Source organism: Apostichopus japonicus, chromosome 17, assembly GCF_037975245.1.
Source record: "Apostichopus japonicus isolate 1M-3 chromosome 17, ASM3797524v1, whole genome shotgun sequence".
In the NCBI taxonomy this organism is placed as follows: domain Eukaryota; kingdom Metazoa; phylum Echinodermata; class Holothuroidea; order Aspidochirotida; family Stichopodidae; genus Apostichopus; species Apostichopus japonicus.
Genome location: NC_092577.1, coordinates 7,631,201 through 7,649,748, shown reverse-complemented (window position 1 = coordinate 7,649,748; position 18,548 = coordinate 7,631,201). Strand labels below are relative to the sequence as shown.

The 18,548-nt window shown below is 38.4% G+C and overlaps 2 protein-coding genes across 3 annotated transcripts in view; both read left to right on the top strand.

Annotated features, from left to right (window-relative positions):
* The window catches only part of LOC139985151 (uncharacterized), a 117,576-nt gene that overhangs the window by 23,010 nt on the left and 76,018 nt on the right, over positions 1–18,548 (top strand). The window lies entirely within an intron of this gene.
* LOC139985123 (uncharacterized) overlaps positions 1–18,548 on the top strand; it is an 86,569-nt gene that overhangs the window by 6,760 nt on the left and 61,261 nt on the right. The window contains exons 2-4 of one of the 2 annotated variants that reach the window (XM_071999350.1): positions 2,536–2,668; positions 3,063–4,576; positions 10,566–12,348. In XM_071999350.1, the coding sequence (XP_071855451.1) occupies positions 2,647–2,668; positions 3,063–4,576; positions 10,566–10,619 (1,590 nt within the window). In that variant the 5' untranslated portion in view covers positions 2,536–2,646 and the 3' untranslated portion in view covers positions 10,620–12,348. Of the gene's footprint in view, positions 1–2,535; positions 2,669–3,062; positions 4,577–10,565; positions 12,349–18,548 lie in introns of those variants that run through there. The other variant, XM_071999349.1, reaches the window with a different exon arrangement.

Genomic DNA, 18,548 nt, shown 5'->3' with positions numbered 1-18,548 from the left:
GAAGATTAGCGAATAAGAGGCAAGTAGAGTAGGTTGAGGTTCTTAAAACAAATAACATTCAATTAAGACCTATAATCCAATTCACCGAAAATGTATAAAACAGAGTATGTGTGTTGATGTGCATAATAATATATAAAGGACTGAACATTCCAAAGCTTTACCTTAAACTTTTCAATTATGGGGTTTAATTACCACAACAATTGGACATCATTGGCAAGAAAAGTAGATTTGATGGTCATCCATGTACACCTTTTACACTTGGATTCAACTTCTTCCCTCAAACATGTCTCCTCTTTGACACATCATATCTACTTGAGCACATGATCAGCGCCTGGATACCACGGTTGTGTACTTGACCGAATTCCCAGTCACTCCATACACCATATATCTCATTTGCATATTGGACGTTTGCAATAATGCGGGGGGGGAATAAAATAGTAAGAAATTAAGAAAACTCTCAAATTGCTACAACTTCCGGGGCTTCGTTCCCTGCACCCTACTGGGGCTTTCAAAAACATTTCAGTAAAACGGAGTTCCTCTTTGAAATGTATTTTTTTGCTATAAAATGACTATCAGGGAACATTATATATCTGAACAGTGAAAGTCCCAATCAGACCCCCTATGGCTTAGAATACATTCGGGAAAATTTAATATCTCTCTCTAAATGTGTTTTCTTGCTTAAAACTCGATACGAGTTTCAGCGTAACCAGAAGGGCTAAGGACAGGGAAAGGCCCCCCCCCCTCTCCTACACGCAAACATTTAAGGGGACGCAACCGGGGTTGGCAAAATGGAAAAGCGGCAAACGAAAAGTAAATAGCCATGGTATATATGATACTGAATAGGCAACTTGTGTTTATAGTAGCCTATATGTATATAGTTAAATGAATTTCAACCAGTACATACATGTACAGTGTGTACAGTACATATATATGTACGTAGTACCACGAGTGCCAGAAGACTGTTGTTTATGTTGACTATGTTTAAACCTAACACTAATATACACACTGTACATATACACCCAGTACAGTGTATGTACTGTACACACTGTACATACATGTATGTACTGGTTGAAATTCATTTTATAATAAAGTCTTCTAATTCAACCAATTGTTTATGTACAGTGTGTATATTAGTGTTAGGTTTAAACATAGTCTTCTGGCTCTCATGATACTCCGTACATATACACCCAGTACAGTGTATGTACTGTACACACTGTACATACATATGTATTTACTGGTAGAAATTTATTGTATAAGTCTTCTAATTAAATGAATTCAACCAGGAGCAATGAAGTACATTGCAAATAGTATTTGTTTATATGAAATTAAAAACTGCACAGTATTGAATTGAATAACCTTGAAATACAGTACAATACCCAGGCTCAAAACATATGGAACATCAAAACAGGCAAAAACGTTTTCTTGTAAAAATCCCAAACTTTGAGGATTTTTCATTTCAAAATAAGGCAAAACACCCTCCTGAAATTTTTGTACAAACAGAGTGGTACTATATTTTTTCCAGAAAAAATTATCAGATTTTTTTCAATATGACGCGTTTTGAGTTATTGGCCATCAAAGACGACCTCTTTTGTACATCGGAGCAGCTTAACAACTTCATAAATTAATATTGAGAACAGCTAGAACCCTGAAATTTCTTTAGGTGTAAGAACTTTATACTTATAATTATTCATCACTAAAAATAGCACATTTTTTTAGTGAAAAGTACAAAAATCGAATATTTTGAGACTTTTAAGTTGACCTAACTCCTTTTTGTAGCCTAATTTGTTTTCCTGTTCTATGGGATAGACTCTATAGGCATCTGTAATAAAAAGGTAGTAGAATATTTAATTGCTGAGAAATGAGACCTGAAAAGTCAAGAAAATGTCAAAATGCCATGGTGGCGACAAAATGAGGAATTTCAAAGTGTGATAAATCGGCCAATTGTAAAGCAATGCAACTGAAATTTTCAGAATTTGCTTATTTCATGGCGGTCCAATCGTCCAATAAATTTGGGGATTTTTCAAAGATGTCGAACTACAACATACTCCAAAATTTGGTGATTTGATATGGAATGACCCTATAGTCAAACATATGACGTACAATGTTATCTGATGTCAGTATCGATTAGCATCGATAAAATAATAAAAATCATCTCAAACAGATTCTTTAACATGCAAATGAATTACCGTTGTGTCTACGATTTAAAGAGGGCCTCGCAATAATTATGAAGCCCGCTATCTAAACTGACGACATGTAGGTGACATTCTTAAAGGATATCATGAATATTGATAACAACACAGAAAGTTTTTTTTTCAGGGCGGGTTCATATTATATTACTTCAAAGGTCGATGTTTTGTGTGAACGATAAACAGTAAATTAGATATAAGGAGAGATTCACTTTGGTGTAATCTTTGTCGAGCCAGAGACCTGTTAGTAAAGTGACTGGTTCTGTTGACTTATATAATTATACATTGATTTATGATAATTGTTCAGTTAGTTTTCACCATGCATTCTGTATCAATATATATTCAACAGATCATCGCTTTGATAGATAATTATGGATAATATCACTCAACGGAAAAGAAAAGTGAAGACCCAAGTTTATCCCGCTAACCAGTCTCGAAAGTTGTTGTGACGTCATAATCGATGGAGCGCCTTACAGTGCAAGGTTTGTTGTAAATATAGTTTTGTATAAGTAACTTAAGCATAAGAAAGCTGATATTTAAACTACACATTGATAAGGATTTGAGCCTCAGCATTTTAATTACTCTTACAGTGTATGATCGAGAGTTCAATGTGATTTTTTTTTTATTGTTTTCATTGTTTTGTGTCTACCTTATTCATTTGACCTAACCGATTGGAATTGTTATATATGAACGCATATAGGGCGATATACAATTGCATATTACTCCGATTTCACTGGTATAATTTTGTCGTTCACAGCGACTTCAAACAGATTGCTCACCGTAATTGTTTCCAGTTTATATATAAACACTGACCCGCCCAAATTTTATTGACCAAAAAGTAATGTTTACAAATCAAATTGTCAAATTTTTTTTCAGACAAAAAAGCCATACTCATCAGTTCTCTGAAGAGCAGGTATAAACTACAATATGACGCAATCCAGCCCATACCGTACATCAAAGACAGACTATATTGTGTAGACAAGGTATTTGTTGAGGGCGGTACAGAGATCTGCATAGTTAAAGGAGCGACGAGGGAGAAAGAAGGAACATGGGTACGTGTGGACTCGTACAAAGATATCTTCACAGACCCTCGAATGAAAGCCAAACGGCGCATCATAGAAGCAGAAGCCGGGTATGGTAAGTCAACAGTGACCCTACAGCTCGCCTATGATTGGTGCAATGGTGTAAAGGATTCACCTTTTAAAGACGTAGAGATTCTAATTCTTCTCCGGTTGAGGCAGCTGAACAGCAAGATATCTATCTATCAAGCAATTAAACTGTTCTTAGCACCGAACGATCCCCGAATCAAATCTTCTGATACTAAAAATATCATTGAAAGTTGTTCTTCTGTTAAGGTACTCCTGGACGGGTATGATGAGTTTCCTGATAGGGACGGAGCTACCGGAAGTGACGTAGAACGTATCATTACCAGCAATCTGTTTGTAGATATTGATGTTACCCTGACAACCAGATATCTTCCGAAGGATTATGACAAATCAAACACAAAATATGTTAGGTTAGTTGGCTTTGACGAAAAAGCACGCGGCCAGTACATTCGCAAGGCTGTTACCGGGCAAGACGAAGAAAGCGTTGCTAAAATTAAGCGCGCTTTGAAAGCAAACCCGATTTTGGATGACCTATGTCAAGTGCCTCTTTTATTTGTAATGTTTTCTCACATGACCCACGAAAAGACACATTTTCAGAAATTTAAGTCAGTTACCGATTTCTTTCGCTACATGATTAAATGTTTCCATAGTCACAAGAGAAACAAATCACTGGACAAACACGCAAAGGAACACATGAGCGAACATGAAAGTGAATACGACGAACTGAGTAAAGTAGCATTTGAAGGTCTCTGCGGTGAAAACAAACAGTTATCATGGCGTAAGGATGGACTCTGTACACGACTAGGTCAAGGGTTTTGTCAACATTATATTGCAGTAGGTATCTTGGTAGAGGAAGAAGTGTCTGCTGAGACAAACAAACAGGCTTCTACTATACAGACAAAGACTGACTTAAGGTTCTACCATCAACTATTCTGTGAATGGTTTGCGTGTTTCAGACTGGTAGAAATTGTAGCTGCTACAAGAAATGCATCGGAACTGAAGAATGTTCTTGATAAAGTGGATCCATTTAATCTTCAGTACCTCTATCGATTCACCTGTGGGATTAGTCCAGCAGTTGGGAAGAGAATAATAGAATACTTGCAGAGCAGGAAAGACGGTGATAAGTTTGCCATCCTCTGCATCCTGGAACAAACTGGTGAGGTAGATGGAATTAAGGATACCGTCAGGGACCTGTGTTCAGAGAATGTTGACATCAATAATGACGACAGCAAGCTTCTTCAGAGATCCACCATCCAGCTCTTGGAGATTGCATCTAGATTTGATGTAAGTATGTTCATCATATGAAAACAGTTTTGTTACGTTAGTTTCTGTCAACTATACCAAAAACATGTTGATTGATTAACTAAATATACCAAATATCAATATCAAAAACGAGAAAAAAAAACCCCACTTCATGAATGTTTACATTAAATTCAGCGACAAACAAATCTAAATAAATGTACATTACATTAAACTACACAACCCGCCAAGAGAAAGTCACAAATTATCAATGAATTGTCTTATGTCAAATAAATCTTGATTCATCGATGACTGTTTCGTTATGAGATATCTTTCAAACCTATTGGAAGTATAAGCACAGATAGTTCAAGAATTAAGTCTACTGAAATACATTTCTCAGACAATCTAGACAGACAGCGTTCCATCCGGTCATAAATACACGATTCTGCAGATCTCAAAATATGTCAAGAAAACCAAACTGTAAACTCCAAGGGTCAAAGAGTAAATGCAATAAACGCCGCAACTGAGAGATTACTGATCGAATATAAACAAGCCCGTACAACAATTTGCTTTATTCACTTCTCAACATGGCCTTCTACAAACGTGGAAAGGAACATAAGATTCGATACCGTACCATGCACCGGTAGTAATGTGAAACCTGTAGTAGAGGTGAAAAGAATGATTTAAACTGAAATGCTATACAACACTCAATCACAAAGAACAAGGTAACAGTGTAGATTGATTCCACGATATATTCGAGTTTTCGTATGGATATGTTGCAATTGATGCTGCAGGAAGGTTGATAGGGTATATAGTGTGATGTAGTATGTAGTTACTCTTAAGACAAAGAGGCATGTCACTTCAGTTCAATTCAATTCTTTAGCAAAATCCCAAAGGGATGTAATGTAGTTTGTAGTTATATCCCCATCATATTACTTTAAGCAGGTGCTTCCATGCCTCTTTGTCTTAAGAGTAACTACTTCCTTCATGTTCCCGAGTTTATTCACCCCTCACCCGCATCATATTCGTAGAAGCCTCCTTTGTCTTAATTCCATCAAATATTCATGCATAACCACAGATGACATTCGGTTACATCTCACGTGTGTTACAAATGTGGTTAGTCATAGCCCTCTCCTTTTTCCCTTAGTAATTATAGGTAAAAGACTCTGTGACCAAGAGTTAATGTCACAGAGAGGTTATTGCCCCTTTATAGTAATTTGTAATGAATTTAATACTGTAGTTTTTTAGTACGAAAAAAGACTAGCATTCCAGACTTCAGAGAGTGTAGGTCAGATACACTTTCTGGATTTGCACTCCAGCAACAATATCAACACAGAATAAATCAAGCTTATTTTCTACAATTATATATATATGTCTTGAGTTTCTCTTTATCTACAGTTAATTACACTTATTTGATAACGGAGCCCTGAACAAATTGAGCCGTAGCACCCCGACGTAACAATAGTTGCACACTTTTCGAAATGAGTGATTTCTTGACGTAGGCTGTTCCTATCAACGTATTGGACACTGCCTGGCGGTAAAACAGGCGAATGCTCACTTATCAGTAAAAAATTGTCTTAAATGGTAACTCTAGGTAGAATTTGAAATCTAAGGTAAACACATCCCTTATAGTAATGTAGGGTATGCAGATCCCTCATTAAAATCTAAGGTAAACATATCCCTTAAAGTAATCTAGGGTAGACATATCCTTTCTTGTAATTTAGGGTAGACATATCCCTTATTGTAACTAGGGCATACATATCCCTTATTGTAATCTAGGGTAGACATATCCTTTATTAGCCATAACAGTGTTGTTTTCCAATGAGTTTTGGAGATGTATCTGAGGAACTAACAGTCGACAGTATTAATGTACATTGTAAAGGCACTTTTATTCATGGAATTCACTTGTTTATTTTTATTCATTTCTATTAAAGTAAAAGTGTAATGGAAATTCAACCTGGACTATCAGCAGTGCGTTTTAATGTTCAACAACATTTCCATATAACATTCCAAGTGCCTAAAATCATCATTTAAGTTAGCCTCTGGTTTTGTAATAGCCGTATTACTCAATTTGTTCGACGTTTGCTTTTGATTTACAACCAGTACAAACATGACAAAAACATATTTATTTCTTTAATTCCAACATTAATTCAAAAATAGCTGCATCACTTAAAAACTGGCAGCGAAACAGTGAATTATGTATTTTGCATAAGGGTCTGCGAGGTTTGAACGGGCCCACAAAAGTGTTGTTTAGTTGATCATCAGAGGACCCCTGGTGGAAGTACAGGGGTAGAGTCATATTTATTGTAGTGCGCATGCGCGCTAAAATATTGGGATTACTCGCCCGTTCAATCATATACATGGCTGGCTGGTGAATGCCAGCTCAACATACATTCTTCATAGCAATCTCAATATCACAGGTTGTTACGCAGGAAACAATCCAGACCCAGATATGGAAAGAGTTGTGGCGGCGAACATTAATTCTGCACAAGTAAAGAAATAGATCTCCTTGAGTAGCATACTTCTTCAAAACAATACGTAAAATCCTGTACTTTGGTTTCATTATTCTCAAATTAAACAAGATATGTAACATTTGAACGCATTTTAGTTAAAAACATCCTGCAAGAAAGTTGCAAGCAACAAATGGTAATCGTATTTATCCGCAATGACTCGGTTTTATTTGGTAATCTCGGGCACGAACATCTATCCCGTAATGTCATGGCATTATATACTATACAAAGTCATAGTTAGTTTCCACATCTAGCGGCTCCGTACGTATATTACGTGTTTTGGATGACGACTAATACCTACATTGTCTTCGTTATGAGTAATCGTGAATTAGGCTTTCGGTGTAAATCACTGTGTGTTCGTAAAATTTCGCTAACTAGGCGAGGATCATATAAATTGAAGTAGGGAGAATGCCGCATTTGGGTGCCAAAAATGTAGCAGTGGACTGCAGTTTCACAGATAATTCTTAGGAAGCGATGGTCAAAGCAATTACATATGAATCTAAGTACTTCACTAGTGTCGTCTGAAGAGCTGCTGTATTGTTTTTCACTGGACCCTGGATATAGTTAGCCATATTGATAGATCCAAGTGCCAGAATAACATGGGATGACGGCAGGGGCAGACTTGGTCTTAAAACCGGCCCGGGCATTTCCCACCTAGACCGGCCCATCATTCATTGATATGCTACTTACATAGTGATCGCCGCCCTGGGAGGGGTCTAAGGGGAGGGGTGTCCCCCTCCTCATTGAGATGTTTTTGAAGTTAAGGAATGCCTAGAGGCAAAATGTTGCTATATTTCTCAATTTTTTAGGTTACAATAATCCTTTCAAATTGACCCAACAATAATTTTCCAGAAGCAACACTTGATTAAGCAGAGGAAAGTTAAAACGTAAACAAAAAAAGACAGACATATATGTTTTAGACTGAATTTCCTTTAGTTTTTCAAGCATTTTGTGACAACATGCTTGACGAAAATGAAAAAAAAAAACCTAAATAAAATCCATTAGCACGGACGGGTTGCCAATAACACGTTATTTTGTTACGAACTTACAGGCTAACTAACATGGTAATTTCATGAGCTGATTCCCACAGTTAAAACTATATTTCTACACAGCGCGTCTGTATTCCATTATGTAGGCCTACTGTGAAAATATAATGTAATTTTTACCAGGCTCCCCAGCCCACCGGGCATTGCCCAAATGCCCGTGTGGCCAGTCCGCCGCTGGATGACGGTTATGATGTCCCGGGGTTATCACTGACAATTCAATAATAGGAAAATAGGCAGCTACCAACTTTGCAACATTAACACTAAACTGGTAAATGCATGCACAGACTAATATGGAAGTATTACACAAAAGGAGGTGTGTGGGGAAAAGGTGGTTAGGATTGAGGGTTGCATTTTCACGGCATTTTTTAGGGACAATTAGGCTATGTCACTATTTAAGTGGAGCACTGAAATAATACAAGCAAGACAAATGTTTGTCATGTGCCTCTCAGATACCGGAAATTACCCTTTCCAGACATTAAAAGTTGCACAAACACTCCACTTACTCGAGTCATTATAAGGGCAAGAAAAAAATCAAAGTTCTAAAATCAGGAGTATAGTACTTACCACACTGGTCGCCATAACATGTCTCTGTTGTGCAAAGTACTCCTACTCTTTGAGAAAAAGCGGGTATAATCAAATTCAGTTTCAAAGTCGAATGCACTATGTATATGTGAAGACTTACAAATGATCTAGTTTTTTGCCGTACACCACATAGCGCAATCACTTCATTCAAGCCTCCACTTCTTAAACAAATGGCGATAAACTGTGCATTCTTCCTAGCTGAATTTCTATGACGAGGATACAGTAATGTTAACTTGTTGTTCAATTGACTAAGCATTGTCCAGGACTGGGTATTCTCTGTCACGTCCATGTGTTCGTCGTGATTGACAAACGTTAATGAGCTTGGTTGTCCGGTTAATCTGTGATGGTTTTAGTTATAATTTTCTTGCAGTCGCATGCTAGCTAGAGTACTTTTATAAGTATAGCCTAGCTTTGGTCTACGTCAAAGGAACAAACGTCGAACCGGCATATTACAGTTGTTCTAGTTATTTTTAGATTTTATCACATATGCAGACTGATTGTATCATGTACCTTCCATACACGACATCTGTGTATGTGACTTATGCTCCTTGGGTGTATCAAGTCTGTGTCATATGCCGTTTAGATGACTAGAATGAAACTAATCGATGCTGTCAGCTCCGGAATTTCATTTTGTTATTTGTTCTAGGAAATACCAATTTATTAGGGAGAAGATATTTTTTTATCTGCATGGCCCTTTAAAGCTGCCCTAAAAAGTTGATCGAGACGCATCTAGAATATGTTCCTCTTTTCCCAATGAGAAAAAAATACAGCTTCGTTGTCCATTTTTTTTACACTAGATGATTTAATACGTAATGGAAGTGAAGCATCTTATCTTCAATTTGAAAAGATATCTAGTCTTATATCGTAATCATAATAATGTCAACTAATTATGAGCAATTATACGATACCACGGGGCACACTTCTTATGATCTTTATATTTGTTTGTTGTGTAAACAGTGACTGTCATACAATAGTAGTATAGTACGTTATAAAGTTAGTTTGTTGTGCAGGCTAAGTAAATAGCGATACCATAGGCAAGCTAGTTCCTGATTATGAAAGATAGGTTATAATAGATGTGAAAAAAATTGTTAATATAAATATAATAAGTTTATAATAACGATAGATAGATACGAAAAGAAGGATATTCATTGTAAGAAGGAAAACAAACACAAATACAGAAGGGAAGCCCTGTTTGAAAAGTCCCCTTTTCTCATGTTCTGATATTTAACAAGTGAAAACAGGTTTCGTTTTCTTTCTGGAAAAAACTGGAATATGCTGCTGAAAAAAACATTTGTTGCTTTCATAATTTATCATCAAGTTACAATGGATGATACTTTTTTATTTAAATTTTACTGTTAGCTGAAATTTGAGTTGAGATTATCACATTGTTTTCACCAAGCCAATGATTTTTCAATTCACAAGTCTTTCGCTCAAGTCATTTGATTTAAGTCTAGCGTAACAACGCATCAGTTGTTTATACTGAAAATCAACGACCAATGCGCAATAAGGCATATTTGTCAAGTGTTGCGGTCCTGTGTATGAATATTCTTAGTGAGCTCTTGTAACAATGCTATGGAGAGAACTTTTCTTCTACAAGAGTAATCATATACACTGGGCAGCAACTAAACTTCAGTGTAAAACAAGCACTTTTACTCTTTCTCAATACGAACATATAGCGTTAATACAAAATCATGAAATTAACTATTCTGTACAGAGACTAATCTTGTACCACAGTGGAGGGCCAGGGGAGGTGCAGAGGAGTAGCTACGGGAGGGGAATATGCCCTCAAATATTTGTCTGCCACCCTCTGAAAGAATCAAAACTGGAATGATAGAGTTATACATTATATATGAAACATTGTCTAGGTTTCCTTTTTTCTGTTTTTGTTGGTTTTAGCTGTACCAGGTGGCAACATCTGCTCCGACTGCTATAACAAAGAACGCAATATAATTTTTGAGGGCATTACTGTGGCTCAGAAGGAACATTGATCACAGAAAATTACTACTGCGTGTACAGGGCTATGCAATATGTTCTAACAAGCTGAAGTGGTAAGCAGAAATGGCAAGTCTTGCAGAATTGAGTAATGCGTACCTATGCAAAGAGGGTCGAAGGTCAAACAAACTTCACTTCTGCATAATTAGATTTATTCTCACTGTAACCAACAAGTAACATTCAACGACCTTTCACCTCCATGAAAAACAAAAGGGATCATCTGCTCACCAAGGGCTACCAACAAACACAGTTTAAAGTTCAAGTAACGTTCACTTATTGAGATATCCTGTTTACAATGATTGCAGTATTTGACCTCTGGTGACCCCAAATGACCTTTGATCTCAATGAAAAAGAATAGCGAACATCTACTCACTAAAGGCTACCCACACACGAAGTGTCACATACACATACATCCACCCACACACGCCATCACCAACGCATAGATTCCTTCGGCCTTCGGCAAGGAATGAAAAACCACAAGAACTCACACATTTAAGTTCAGTTGGATTATATTTTACACAAAGCTTAATTATACAAGTATAAATGAACAACGGAAAACTGGCTGGGAATGATAATCAAACGAAAAGAGGTTTTAAGTTTAAACTGTTACACACAAAATAATCAGCATCTCATGAGTATTTATATTATATACAAAAAAATGAAAGAGTATTGATACATAATTAGCCTAAACTAACCGTCCTTGAAATTCATTGCATTTTCAGTTAATTAGGTTTCATATTACCTTTCACGTTAATTTTCTGTATATTTTCTGGCGCTACACACCATTCAAAGTTCATTAATATATTTATCACTCAGCCGCTTGAGGAAGCATTGTTTATAACACAACCACCATTCTTCTTTTTATTACGAAGACCAACATTGTACTACAGCAGTATTGATAGAATTAGAAATACAACCATATATAGTAAAGCAGAAATATGACGGTGAAATGTGACCAGAAAAGAACATAGAAAATTATAAACAGAAACAAAGAATATGATAATAATGTTGATGTAGGGTTAACGGAAATCAACGGCTAGGATTCAATGCACAAGTTTGTAAAGTGATGCCGGTCCGGTGTATTGCAAGCATCAGAGAGCTTCAGATACAATATTATTTAAGAAATGTTTCACAAGAGTAATCTTGTGGACTGGACAACAACTGGACAGGTTCTGCTACCTATATATCTCTCTCTCTGTCTGTCGATACTGAAAACATGAGATTAGAAAGTAAAAACATAAAATTTACAACATTTTTGACTGACCACAGCTACCTACTTTAAACAGTCAAGTTGACATAACTAATATGATGACATCAGATGCATGTTCACCTGACCTAAACTTATTAAACATATCATGTATGCCAATTTACCCATTAAACATATCATGTATGCCAATCAATCCATTATACGTGCTATGTATCCCAATCAACCCAGTATACATACCATGTATGCCAACCAAGTTGCCAACCCATTATACATACCATGTATGCCAATCAACCCAGTATATATACCATGTATGCCAATCAACCTATTATACATATCATGTATTCCAATCCACCCATTATGCATACCGTGTATGCCAATAACACATTATACATACAGTACCACGTATGCCAATCAACACAGTATACATACCATGTATGCCAACCAAACCATTATACATACCATGTATGCCGATCAACACATTATACATACCATGTATGCCAACCAACCTATTATACATATCATATATGCCAACCAACCCATTATACATACCATGTATGCCAATCAACCCATTATACATATCATGTATGCCAATCAACCCATTATACATATCATGTATAACAAACTACCCATTATACCATACCATGTATGCCAATCAAACCATTACACATACCACGTATGTCAATCAACACATTATACATGAATACCATGTATGCCAATCCACCCATTATACATACCATGTATGCCAATCCACCAATTATACATACCATGTATGCCAATCAACCCATTATACATACCATGTATGGCAATCCATCCAGTATACATACCATGTATGCCAATCCACCCATTATACATACCATGTATGCCAATCCACCAATTATACATACCATGTATGCCAATCCACCAATTATACATACCATGTATGCCAATCAACCCATTATACATACCATGTATGGCAATCCATCCAGTATACATACCATGTATGCCAATCCACCCATTATACATACCATGTATGCCAATCCACCAATTATACATACCATGTACATGCCAATCAACCCATTATGCATACCATGTATGCCAATCAACCCATTACACATTCCATGTACTGTAAGCCAATCCACCTATTACCATGTATGCCAATCCACCCATTATACATACCATGTATGCCAATCAACCCAGTATACATACCATGTATGCCAATCCACCCATTATACATACCAAGTATGCCAGTCAACCCATTATACATACAATGTATGCCAATCAACCCATTATACATCATGTATGCCAACAAACCCATTATACATACCATACATGCCAATCAACCCATTATACATACCATGTATGCCAATCAACCCAGTAAACATACCATGTACAGTATGCCAATAAACCCATTATACATATCATGTATACCAAACAACCCATTATACCATACAATGTATGCCAATCAACCAATTATACATACCATGTATGCCGATCAATCCATTATACATACCATGTATGCCAATAACACATTATACATACCATGGTTGCCAATCCACCCATAACACATACGATGTATGCCAATCAACCCATTATACATACCATGTATGCCAATCAACTCAGTATACATACCATGTATGCCAATCAACCCATTATACATACCATGTATGCCAACCAACCCATTATACATACCATGTATGCCAATCAACCCAGTATACATACCATGTATGCCAATCAACTCAGTATACATACCATGTATGCCAATCAACCCATTATACATACCATGTATGCCAACCAACCCATTATACATACCATGTATGCCAACCAACCCATTATACATACCATGTATGCCAATCAACCCATACATATCATGTATGCCAATCCACCCATTATACATACCATGTATGCCAATCAAACCATTACACATACCATGTATGTCAATCAACACATTATATACGAATATCCCATGTATGCCAATCCACCCATTATACATACCATGTATAGCAATCCATCCAGTATACATACCATGTACTGTAAGCCAATCCACCCATTATACATACCATTTATGCCAATCAACCCATTATACATACCATGTATGCCAGTCCACCCATTATACATACCAAGTATGCCAGTCAACCCATTATACATACCATGTATGCCAATAACACATAATACATACCATGTATGCCAATCAACCCATTATACATACCATGTATGCCAATCAACCCATTATACATACCATGTATGGTAATCTACCCATCATAAATACCATGTGTGCCAATCAAGCCATTACACATGCCATGTATGCCAATAACACATTATACATACCATGTATGCCAATCAACCCAGTATACATACCATGTATGCCAATCAACCCATTATACATATCATGTATGCCAACCAACCCATTGTACATACCATGTATGCCAATCAACCCATTATACATACCATACTGTATATGCCAATCAACCCATTATACATACCATGTATGCCAATCAACCCATTATACATATCATGTACATGCCAATCAACCCATTATACATACCACGTATGCCAATCAACCCATTGTACATACCATGTATGCCAATCACGGATTATACATACCTTGTATGCCAATAACACATTATACAACCATGGTTGCCAATCCACCCCTTATACAACCATGTATGCCAATGCACCCATTATACATACCATGTATGCCAATAACACATTATACATTATAACATACCATGGTTGCCAATCCACCCATTATACATACTATGTATGCCAATCAACCCATTATACATACCATGTATGCCAATCAACCCGTTATACATACCATTTATGCCAATCAACCCATTATACATATCATGTATGCCAATCCACCCATTACACATACCAGACCTGCCAATCAACCCATTGTACATACCATGTATGCCAATCAACAATTATACATACCATGTATGCCAATCCACCCATTATACATGCCATGTATGCCAATCACCCCATTATACATGCCATGTATGCCAATCCACCCATTATACAGCATAACTACATTAACCACAAGAACATATTAGCACAATTTTTTTACACGTCATGCCACCCCGCCAACATCTCATCCCCTCCCTAAGAGATAGTCACTTAGTTATTTGATTTTATGGTAAAAATCAATAATACATAATAAAGCAAAATAAATAATAAGGCACATTTAAGTAACTTGTCAGCGAACTATCGTAGCATATTCTGACAACAAAACATGGAATACTGTTACATTTAAAAATCATTAATGAAGAAAAATATTTATGAAACAATGATGGGCATAAGGGGAAGGGTGTAACAGAAACAATACCACTAAAAGATATAAACCCATCAATGACTATTAACTTTGAGATGTTAACAATGCACATCTCACACAAAAAAAGAAAACTCTTCTCAACTGAAATGTCAGCGTTAGATACTATACAGTAATAGACTGAAGACTTGAGTAGACATAAATCTGAATTTACAACAAAACAAGAGCCCAAGGGCACTGTGGTTCCTTGCGTAGGGGGGGGGGGGGGGTATATGACAATACACATCATATTATCAAGCAAGATTGGGTTCAAATAATCAAGTAATTGTGGTCCTACATGTACCCATCAAGTAACCAACACTATAGCCAACACTTTTGTGATCACAAATTGTGATCGGATTATGATCAAAATTCACTTTTGAGATCTGAACATGGCGTCGAAAATGTAAAAGATATAAGGTCACCAACAAGCAGGTCAACAGCAGATATGATAACATTGGTGACCACAGATGACATGACCGTGAAATTTGAAAATGTTCCACCACCCCATTCACAACTTGTCCCAAAATATCAACCGTGGCATTGGGATTTAATTGCATTAAATGTCTAAAAATTAACTTTGAACTTGTATACATAACTACACACACAAAGGTCACCCGGAGGTCAACCAATTGACCTTTTTGATCGGTGAGACCTAAATAGAGCATCAAAACTGTAAAAATTCAAACATTTTTTCTTTGCCCATTTTTCCCCGAAAAATACTAGTTTCTTAACATTAATTAATTTTGCACACGAAGGTCCCACGGGGGTCAACCCATTGACATTAATGATCAGAAGGTACCTTTGACATCTGAAAATAGCATCGAAACATTAATTGACCTTTGGTGACCTCGGATCACATGACCGTTAAGTTTGAAAATATTCCCCTATACCATTTGCAACTTGTCCAAAAATGTCAACCATGTCACACCTTGGCAATGGGGGTTATTGCATTAAATATCTGAAATTTAACTTTGACCTTGTATAACTTCGCACTCGAAGGTCACACGGGGGTCAACATATTGACATTTATGATCAGAAGGTACCTTTGACATCTGAAAATAGCATCGAAACTGTAAAATTCCCCAAAACAAGTAAAGGTCACCAGAGGTCAAATTGAGGTCAAAGGTCACCCAGATGCAGGTTGACAATTGGATTACATTGAGGTAACTCCCAACCCTAACTGACAATTCGTTCTCAAGTTATTGCAAAAATACTAGTTTTTTATCATTAATTGACCTTTGGTGACCTCGGATCACATGACCGTTCCGTTTGAAAATGTTCCTCTAACCAGTTCACAACTTGTCCCAAAATATCAACCTTGTCGCACATTGGCACTGGGAGTTATTACAGTTTTAATATTTTCGGTTTTTGGACCATAACTGACCTTTGTGGGCACCAAAAACAATAGGGCACACCTTCTCCATATGGTAGATATCTATAGATTTACTTCGCTCCTCGCTTACCTGTCTCCTCACAACCTTAGCACCTCATTCTACCGTGCCTATAAAGTCCTGGTAAAATAATAACACTGTGCGCCCTCTATGACCGAACCCCCCCCCCCCTCGGTCACTCCTCACTACTCATTCTACCATTAAAAGTGTCTTCACGTGAATTTCTTGTGGATATATTTCCCTTGGATTTCGTCTTGGTTTTCTTTAGCGATCTTTGGAAGTTCCTTTCCTCGGATTCTTAGGAGTATTGCAGTCCTTTCCAGCCCGATAAGTATCCTTTTTTGTTGAAAGGGAGGGTTTTGGGGACTGTTTTTATTCCTAGTGCGTTTCCGCCCTTAGGTTTTTGCGGGGGTAGCAGTTCCGCGAACTGCCTAGGTTTCCCGCCATTTTCCCTTCCCCACGCTATAGGCGTGTCGTTGTATTTTCATGTTCATAGCATGTCTACATTGTATTTCTATTCACGATTTCTTCTTCTATATTTCGCTCTCTCATGTTCTTTTTCAGCTTGTGTTGATTTTGTTAGGCCACTTCGTAGCGTTTTTCGTATTTTGCCGTTGCTAGGTTACGCTACGTACCTCTACTCACCGTTATGTACCTCCCGTTATCTCCCGTTCTCTTGTTAGTTTGCATTTTTCCGTAAGCTTAAGAGTAAGTCTTTCCTTAATTCGAGCGTTTTAGTTTGTCTCGTAACCAGCTAAAGCTTTTTAACTACTCGATGTTTCGGCCAGGCAGAACCTGGTTCGAACACGATTTGTGTCCTAAGTGTAGAACCTACACCAGACGGGACCCACGCCTGGTCTGCATAAATTTTTCGCCAGCCCAGTGGCACTAGATAGACCAGTGGCTTACGAGTCTAAGAAGCAAGCTTTAGGGCAGGCTGGACTTGATTCCCTAGGCCATCGGTGCCCCAGAAAAAGATATAGGAGAGACAAGAGAGAGAGAGAGAGAGGAGGAGGGAGAAGTGGTGAGAGAGGTGGAGGAAAGTGGCCAGGAGAGGGCCGAAGGAGAGGTGGAGAGAGAGAGAAAGAGTACCCCTAACGGTCCCGGCGACGTCCGGTTGATTACGGCCAGAGGGAAGGGCAGGAGCAAGGCTCCTGCCAAGAAAAGACCTCTTGAGAAGAGGCACGGCTCGGCCGGGCTAGAGGCAACGTCTCAGTCCGGGTCGCAGCAAAGAGTACCCCTAATGGTCCCGGCGACGTCCGGTTGATTACGGCCAGAGGGAAGGGCAGGAGCAAGGCTCCCGCCAAGAAAAGACCTCTTGAGAAGAGGCACGGCTCGGCCGGGCTAGAGGCAACGTCTCAGTCCGGGTCGCAGCAAGAGAGACCCATAGAGCGCGGGCTACAGGCCACGGAGAGCTCGGGTCCGAGAGAGAGAGTACGACCGAGGGGTCGCTGAAACGGAGCCGGTCCCATAGCAGGCTCCGGGAGCCCGGGTCCGGCGAGTAAAAAATATTAAAAAAAAAAAAAAAAAAAAAAAAAAAAAAATCCCACCGGAAAGGACAGAATGTCCGGGTCGAGGAGTACCGGCGTGGTGGTACCCGGCGTGGTACGCACACAGAGACGGGCTCCGGGAGCCTGGGTCCGGCGAGGCCCCGGGTCCGGCGAAACCCCGGGTCCGGCGAGACTCGAAGGGAAGGCAGAACCGAGGTTTCACTCCAGATCCGAGACCGCCCCCGGAGCCGGGAACCAGAGCTATACAATCGACTGCTGGGTCCTCAGAGATTGGCTCCGGAGGGCCCGGGCCCGACGAGAACAGGGGCGCAGGGGCAGAAGCCCGGTCCGCAGATCTCCAAACGGGATCCAAAACTGGTCCCGAAGTCGGGAGCCTACGAGAGTAACAACATTTACAACTGCGACATTTACAATAACATTTACAACTACAACAACATTTACAACGAGATTAACAACTGCTAGGCCCCCAGAACGGGGTAGCAGGTGCAG